Raw genomic sequence first — 9,264 nt, forward strand, 5'->3', positions numbered from 1 at the left:
CCTTGAAAGAGTTCTTACCTTTCCATAATTGATTGAAACTAATTCCTTCAGCTGAATTCAGGTACTTTTTGTGTGGGATGTTCCTAAATCATTTACTATCCTTCACACAGAGACACACTTAAAATAAATGTGTCATTATTTCAAGAAGCAAAAATAAGATTTTTTTTTTCTGATATGGATTCAAGATTCCTTCAGATTCAGCTTAAAACTGTTATTTACAAGTTGATTGAGAGAATAGTATAAACTAGAAATTAGTCTATAAACTTAATGGATAGAAATCTATGCTTGTACTGGTACTTTATTGTTGTGTTTATGTATTTCAGATGTTATAGCAGAGCTTGGGGAATGTGTTTCCCACCTCCAGGACCAGCTCCAGGATTCTCTTTCTGACTGTGTTAAATCTGTCTTTGGTCCAAACACGCGCCGCCTTGGCCAGCTATTTCTTTTATTGCCGTCCATCACACACATTAAACTACTGGCCAAACAGTTCTGGTATGACATGAAGAAAGATGGTCGTGTCATGATGCACAAGCTGTTCTTGGAAATGTTGGATGCTGACTCCTGAGGGCAAGTCAACATTAGAGAAAGTCTTCATTTGATGCTTACTTTTTCCCCTCATCCTGGTGAGTGCAGGAATGTACATATTCATCATCTAAAGAAAATGTGACCAGAACAAAACAAAGACTGACACTAGAAGCGAGTGACCAGCTGCCTGGTTCCTACTAGGTAGAGCAAGTCACTAAGAAATGCTTCGCTCTTCATGGCTAATGTGAGTTAAGTAATTTACTAAATGAAGCCATCATCCTGCACCAAACTGTTAGACAGACCTTTTTTTTTTTTTTTTTCAGTTTTTTTGTAGTCTTTTTAACTGCATTTTTTTTTAAAATACATTAATAAATTGAATGGTGCACAAAATTTGAATAACATTTGAAAATTTTTTTTTTTTTTTTTTTTACTTTTTAAAAAAAATATTTTCTTTGTCCATCTTTATTTGGACTAGTTTGTTAATGGTACTGCCACAGCCTGTATGAATATGTATGTATTAATTGAACATGCAACTCAGGTCTGACAGTTGTTGAGATTAATTTATACTTGATGTTTATCTCTAAGTAATTGCTCTGTGAATGCTTAGGATAAAGATCAAGTTGATTTCAAATAAAATATTTTTTTTTTCTAACTTTGCTGGGGAAGAATTTTATATTTTATCACATTATTTAAAAACATGTCTCATGTTTATCTGTGTATACAAGTTCAATAAGTGGCATGTCAGCGCTTATTTGATTTGTATCTTGATGCATTTCTGGAAACTTGAAGAAAGTGTTAGACAACATACACAGGTATGCTAGTGATGGTATATCATCAAATCTATCAGGCTTTATCTCACAACAAGTAGTAGTTTGGAATGAGTGAAGTCCGCTACCTGTTGAAAGCTGTACGTTATAGCCTATCTTTGGCTAATACATCTATTTTCTAACCTTCTTTTAAATGAATTTAAAAAATAAGACATACAAAAGATGCTACAAATTTGTTTCAGAATTGTTTTTAGGAATTGCTTTATGGTACCGGGTATAGTTCTGTTCTGGGCTGTTTAATATGGCAATTTTCGACATAGTGGCTACGTTTTGTCAGTGAGTTAAAAATTTCTATATTTCTGCGAAACAAAACACTTTTGTATTTAAACTCTGACATTAAGACACAGACTATGGATAATGACATTAAGTTAAGTCAGACACTAAACTGAGAATATGAATTTGTAACACACTTGCCATCCTAGAAACATTTTTTTATTCCTGTGTCCATCCCCTACACCTGACATAATATAGATGATGAATGTGCACAGCGATGTGACCGAATTCGCTCGCTTGATCCCTTTTTTTTTTTTTTTTTTTTCAAAGAACGTATTGGTTCGGCACAGCACTTTTCTCATGCATAAAACTCCAGCTGACCTCAAAATAATATATTTTATTTTAAATAATTTATATATATATATATATATATGAAAAACAAGACTTTTCTGAATGAATAAATGAATAGTATCTTGGCGAGGGGAAACTAGTCCACTCAGACCACTTTGTTTTATTTTGATCTAGACTGTTGATATTGCAGTGTATGCACACATGTATATAGGCTTGTGGACTAGCGGAGTGTATACCTCTATATAATCAGAGCAATTTACTCTTGTCTTTTCTGAATCATCTTTTACATCAATACACATCAAGTGAAAATCAATTTGATTGGTCATACAGAAAATTTAAAAAAAAAAAAAAAATTGAGAAGAAAAAAAAATATTTAAAAAAATTTAAAAAAAATTAAAAAAAAAATTAACAAAAAAAAAAGTTAAAAAATAAATAAATACATTAAAAAAAAAAAAGAAAAAAAAATGTGATGAAAATGCTACTAAAAGCTATTTATGTGTGTAAGATTGAATGAAAGATGACCTACAATGTGGTCATCAAGAAAAGAAGTCAACTTGTGACTGAATGGAATGATGCTATTCCTATTCAAAGAGAATGCTTGCTGTACTGGTTGTTTATTGTTTGGGGGACAAATGTTTCTCTTTGCATGTTGGCCAATAATACTTTCCAATTTGGTTTTAAAATTGAAAGTGGAACGCATGCATTAATTTAAAAAAATTAATTGCATGCTGACTTTAAAAAAAAAAAAAATTAAAAAAAAAATAAGCAAAAAAAAAAAATAAGCAAAAAAAAAACAAAACAATAATAATAAATATGTCTAAAAGTGTTTGCATGTTATATTCAATGTATTGGCTTACTTTAGGGAGCGGTGTATGTCTTACTGACATAGTCTCATCCCGTATAGCCCAGCTTTGTACATATGTACAGACTCACCACCCTTGTTGATGTCATCTACTTTCACCATTTGCCTTATCTCCAGTCATGAGAGAAACACGTAATTTAACCAATGAGCCATTCCTTCTCCTGGTCACTTCCTTCTGTGGTCTCCTGGTCACTTCCTTCTGTGATCTCCTGGTTTGCCAGGCACCAGATGGACAAACAGTACAGTACAGCTTAAAGTCCTAGGGTTTTCCTTGGGGTTTTTTTGGTGTGTGCCATATGACTTTCTTCTGCTCATGTCCTGCAATGTGATGATGGTGTCAGCCACCAGGTAATGGAGGAAGCTGACTTGTCATTTATCTACAAGATTCTCATCAATGCACAGATTTGTAAATACTATAAATAGCGTTGATCTTAATATATAGAAATGAATCCACCATCATGCCACCACCACCACCCAACCCCCAAATTGTTTGTTGTCACAGTTGATAATGTTCAATGCAAACAAACTTAGTGGTCTAGTTTCCCTCAGACTAAACAACTAAAGGGCTTTCTTGTCACACAAAATAATCAGCTCCCATGATGTTGTGTTATTTTTTTTGGGCTGGTTTTGAACGAAGTGTTAAGTTTTTTTCAGTATTGTACACATTTTCATCTAATCTATTGCCAAACCATGTGATGCTTCGTTCAAATCCATCCTGTACATATATTCATATTGTGTTACTAGACGTGTGTTGTTTTCTATTTATTGAGTAGAGACTACTATTTGTGGATACTAGTATATTTAGTTGATATTGTCACTAGGTAATAGCTTGCAGTGTAGAGTTATTAGATATATCAGATGTGGGGTGTACATACAAATATGTGGTTCAATACCACAGTCATTCTTTTTATGTTGACATCAGATCAATTAATCATGATTTTTTGTGTTTTTTTTGTCTTGGCACTTTTGTAGGCAGTCTACTTTCAGTGCTAACAATTTGCAATTCTTTTTGCTTTTATCTAAAGAAAAAATGACAGATTAAAGTCCAGGTAGAGAATTCTGTTCAGTTTCCAAGTTGTGTATTCCACCCATGAGAAACAAATATTAAACCTTTCATTGGCTTCAATGTTTTGTCCTGTCTGATTCAGCTTTGTGTGTCACTAGCTGGTTGCCCAAAACCCATTCAACTTATTTAAAACAAAAATAAAAGGCAGCAAATAATTTCATCTTTTTTTTTTTCTTCCACTGTTTCATGTTCAGTTTCATTGACAGAAACTTTGTCCCAGCGTTGGCTTGATCAACTACATATTTAGAGTAAGCTACCTAACAAGTAGATTTGTTTTTATTTGCCTCTCTCTTCCATTGAATCAAACTAAACTTATGGCCAAAATGTGCTCAACAGTAGTATCCAAGCAATGCAAGGTCAAATCTACTATCTGTGATAATACATCCAAGTCAATTTTGGCCATTGTATTTGTACTGTATTCACTGCCCTGGTAGTCTAAATTCAACTTGAATGCTGTTATTCATTGGTCACATCCCAAATCTGTTCATCTTTTTAGTTCATTTTTGAAACTGTTCTAATAATCCTTCAATTGAAAAGGTAAAGCATGAGGTTTTCCAAATGACTCCACAGAAACTAAAAATGGAAAGAAGGCCATCTTTGACTATGCTCAACTTTGTTCCAGTGGAAATATTAGCCGACTGTCTCAAAAATATTGTCAGATAGCTGAGGTACACAATGTGCATTTGTAGAATTACATTCATAACATGGCATTTACATAATATGTTAGCTTTTGATGAAGTGTAATTGAAGTTCGAGTCACAGTCAAGTAGTACCAACATTGGGACCAGAGTTTAAACAATGAAAAAAGCCCTACTTAATATGAACACATTTTTTTAAAATGGTAAAGATAAACATTTTTAGCTTATAAACATTTTCATTTTTTTGGGTGCAGTAGTTTCAACACACATTTGAACATAATACTATTCAGCCAAAGTGGTTCATATCAGTTTTATTATGTAATGCTACCGGTACATAGACTTGTGTACTTTTGGTTAATACTGTTATAATCGACTATATATGAAGATAGTTTTTGATGTGAAAGTAATGTTTCAATTGTGAAAGTAATGCTGGCATTTTGTTTAAGAATGATGTTGAGTGTGACTGTAGAGAAAGTAATGATGTTGTCATGGCTGTACTAATCAAAGTATGTGGATAACTCTGTACATCAGTAACTATCATTGATTGAGGAACCTGTGATGTGGATGTGTTTGTGAGCTAAGTGATGACTATCCTAGACACTGCAGTGCCCATACCAGCCAATGTATGTTGTAGATCAAAACAGTTCAGTTCATATGCAGGCAGTTTCTAAAACTTGTCTTTATTCTATTTACTCAGGAACTTGTATTCACCCTCTTTTCCCCATTAGCTTGCTCTTCTTCTCTCTTCCATTTGGTTCTAACACAGATGTCCTTTTTATGTTTGTTTTTTTATTGATGATTACAATCTAATGTGAGCTAAATCTTTATTTTATTTTATTGATCTATTGTTGTTATTTTTTTAATTTTAAATAATAGAATTCAAGTGTTGTTGTTTTTTTTCTTTATGCTTGGCGAGTTTTATTTTTTTAATTTTTTTATCAACAAGTTAAGGCTTGTCAAAAGTTTTGCAAAGAAAAGTTGACTGAATAGATGTTGGTCTAACTGAAGAGTGAACAAGTTTCTTTAATGCTATCATTAATAGTTTTGTCTGTTTCAATGATGGACATTGTATAATTATTATTTTTTTAGACAATATTGTTGTGAACATATGAAATGCTGCTAACTTTTCTATATCTTTCCATTTTTTTTTCTAGTTTTATTGGATCAAACTTTGTGTTTAGTGGGGCAGAGAAAATGGAGAAATCCTATAAGTTCTATGTAGATAGCTTGTGTAGTCATTCTCGCATTCCAAAATAAATTGAAGTTTTGGCCTTTTTTTTTTTTTTTTTTTTTTTTAAATATATTTTTCAAAACAAAGTTGTCAATGTTATTTATAAATAAATGCAAAGACAATGGGGTTAAATTGAATTAATTTATTGTTATATTTTCATTCATTTTTTGTGTGTCTATTTATAGTTTGAAAAATTTGTACTCAATTTTCTGGTTGCCATTTTAGATTCTGTCTGATTGAAATTGATCTTGTTAATTATTTCATGATAAAAGTGGAAGAAAAAACAGTCATGATATATGGAGATGAGATGTCCACCATTGTTAGTCACCTGTATTAGTATTTACTTCTCATTTACCTGAATGAAACTAATAAATGTAAAGCCTGCTATTAGTAGGTTAGTTGTGGAGCATTTTTTCTTGCTTGGTGCAGCTAAATGTTACAAAATTTTTTTGGGGGGAGTGGGGGGGTGCTTGTTTAATTTTTTTTATAAAAATAATAAGCTAAAAAATGTTGAATTGTATTCTTTTAATCATCTAATATGTTTGACAACCTAAATTATCTGAATTTGTTTGTTTTTTAACCCCCCAAAATATAGGATTTTTAAATGACAATTTTCTTATCAATCTGAAGTCTATCATCATTTCATCCAATGCAGCGATTTGCAATGACTTTTTGTGCACTACTATTTTGCATGTGTGTGTCTTTGTATTTCTCTATAGTCTTCCCAGTGCATTAGACTCAATACTGATCAATCAAATACTCATGCAATCATTGTTAAGGTAGGAGCTGACATTCTTCCATCAGAATGTAGGGCTTCACTGTGGTATAAAGTTGATCAAATTGCATTTGATAGGAAGCTATTTATAGTTCATGAGCTCATCACACACTGCTAATCATTCTCTACAAATTGCAGAGTTTTGCATTTAATAGAAATAATGATAACATCAATTTAAACCCATTTTTTTTTACGTTGTTCCAAACTTCATATCTTTTGATCTAATGTGTATGTAGCAGGCAGCAGCATCACCTTCATCTTGTGTGACTTCTCATGGTCAACTACAATCTCTCCACATATCACTATGTTCACTGCTTCTGTCTGAGGAAACTACTGGAGTTCTAGTTCGTCCCACAAACCCACTAGTTAACCAGAATTGAACACATGACATCAAGGTATAACAACAGAAATGAACAAGTCTCCCCTTTCATCCCTTCACTGGTGCAGTTCTATGCAAATAAAGTCACAGCTCGACTTAGTAAATAGCTTTCAACTGGCCATGCTTTTCCTGCCTACCCTTACTGCTTAGTACAAGTAGGACTGTCACCAAGAACATTCTGTGATGCTGTTCACTGGAAACTTTAGAACAAGGATTTAAAAAAAAAATGAATAGACTGAAATTTTAGGGACATACAACTTTATGACGTCTGGAATCTGGGAATCCAGGTCCAAAGATTTTGTGTTTACACTACAAAGATTTTCATGAATATCATTATGAAGTCATCCTTACATTTGATCAATGCCTTAAAGAAATGTGTGTTTTATTTCTCCTGGACAACTGTGATATTGGTTCATTTTCTCACACACTTCATTCTAATGTTCAAACATTTCAGTAGCAAACATTTGAACATCTGTTGTTGTTTTTTTTTTTTGTTTTTTTTTTTCTGTTAACTTGAAGAAATGTTGAAATGATACTAATGTTCATGTTTGCTTCAATCTGTTAATAGTGAACATTTTTAAGGCCTTGTGTTTTGTTTGACATGGCCAATTAGTTGAATGATGACACTTGAAAAGACAGCAAATTGGAAATGGACAAATAATTATAAATCCAAAGGAACCCTTCATACTGACTTGTGTTAAAACAAAGGTTGATTTGGAAGTATATCTCTACCACTTGTTCATGGCAGACTGTGATTCTATGTCAAGTGTCAAAGAGCACTGATGAGGTTTCATTAAAAAATGGAAGTTTTGTTTTTTTAATAGGTCAATCACCAGGTCACAAAATCAGAATGTAGTGGTTTGACTCCAAATAGCACAAATCATTAGGGATCCATGTATTCATGTTCATCTTTTTTTTTTTTTAATTCTTTTTTTTTTTTTGAGATTTTATTTGAATTGTGTGTGTGTTTACATCACTAGCTCTAGAGGCAGTCAGCACTAGTTTGGGTAAGTCCATACACTGGACCCATGATGTTTTTAAGTCTGCAGATAATGGAAAATCATTATTTAGTTTAAGGCTGCCTTTAGTAGGTCCTAGTGAGTGTACAATTTGTGTCAGAACTTATTAGTTTGTAGTGCAACAACTAATGTAGTAGACTTAGTTAATGGTGTAAGTGATGCACAGCTTCAATCTACAATCTTTGATTTAGAGCAGGCTCATTTTAGACAGCCCCCATACAAATGCATGGTTTATGTTCGATTCTCCCGAGAGAATTGAAACAATGTTTTTATTTTTGGCTATCAAATTTTAAATTCATTTTCTCAACAAAATAAAATGTAATTTTTTATCAAAATTGAGTATCAATGTTCTTCAATGTTAAATGACCCACTAATTAACTTTCCTGAAGTAGATTATTTGACAAACCAAAATGTTAAATGCTCAAAGTGTAGACATTGCTATCCAAGTAGGTGAACATCAATTGGCTCTAAAACTTTGTGAGTGTTCTACTGTTGTGATCAATGTTTTTGTTACTTAGACAAGATTCTAGTTTCCACACTACAAGAAACTAGTGAGTCCATGCAGCTAGGAACATTCTTTGTAAAGTGATGAAAGTATTCATGCTGTGGTACACTTGTGCCACTGTATCTCAGAGGAAGATATTCAATCACACAAACTATTGAAACTAATTTTTAAGTTTATTCTATTTACAGATGATATACTTTTTGTTTTTACACTGTTGACGATTTATAATTTGAAGTGTAAGGTGCCAACAATGGAGACGTTGTGTATTTCTATTTCAATAGACTCTGAGCAACACATGCAAATCTGTACACTATGATCTATCTATACTGCATAGCGAGAGACACTTAGTTGTCTTCCCTTGTTGTGTTATTATTGAAGACAGTCTTTGATTTTCTGACATTGTAATTTGTTGTTTTGTGCCCTTACCAATTAGAATTTCGGCAATGACCTTTAAGTTGTTAGTCAAGGTCGCCAGTACAAGTAAATAAATGCCACTTTTGTTTTGTTCTTAGTCTCACTGTTGTTTTAGGGTTTGCTATTTAGATCTAAAAACCGACTAGAGAAGTTTGATTCCAATAAAGTGTGATATCATCTCAACAGCTTTGTTTGACTTCACCTGTTGTGTATGTTTGTAGCCTTAATGTTTGTTGTCCATGACAGAAATTAGGTAGGCCTAGAGGTTGTCAAGAAAATAAAAGGCATAAGCTGTATAGGTGGGCCTAGAGGTTGTCAAGAAAATAAAAGGCATAAGCTGTATAGGTGGGCCTAGAGGTTGTCAAGAAAATAAAAGGCATAAGCTGTATAGGTGGGCCTAGAGGTTGTCAAGAAAATAAAAGGCATAAGCTGTATAGGTGGGCCTAGAGGTTGTCAAGA

The 9,264-nt window shown here is 32.8% G+C and overlaps 1 protein-coding gene across 5 annotated transcripts in view; it reads left to right on the forward strand.

The window, feature by feature from the left end:
- The window catches only part of LOC106065957 (steroid hormone receptor ERR2-like), a 57,513-nt gene extending 48,525 nt beyond the window's left edge, over positions 1–8,988 (forward strand). For all 5 annotated transcript variants that reach the window (XM_056024857.1, XM_056024858.1, XM_013224899.2 and 2 more), the window contains one exon: positions 324–8,988. In XM_056024857.1, coding sequence (XP_055880832.1) covers positions 324–565 — 242 coding nt within the window. In that variant the 3' untranslated portion in view covers positions 566–8,988. The remainder of the gene's footprint in view (positions 1–323) is intronic.
- The last annotated feature ends 276 nt before the right edge of the window (positions 8,989–9,264 follow it).

The sequence above is a fragment of the Biomphalaria glabrata genome, chromosome 3, assembly GCF_947242115.1.
Source record: "Biomphalaria glabrata chromosome 3, xgBioGlab47.1, whole genome shotgun sequence".
NCBI lineage: Eukaryota > Metazoa > Mollusca > Gastropoda > Planorbidae > Biomphalaria > Biomphalaria glabrata.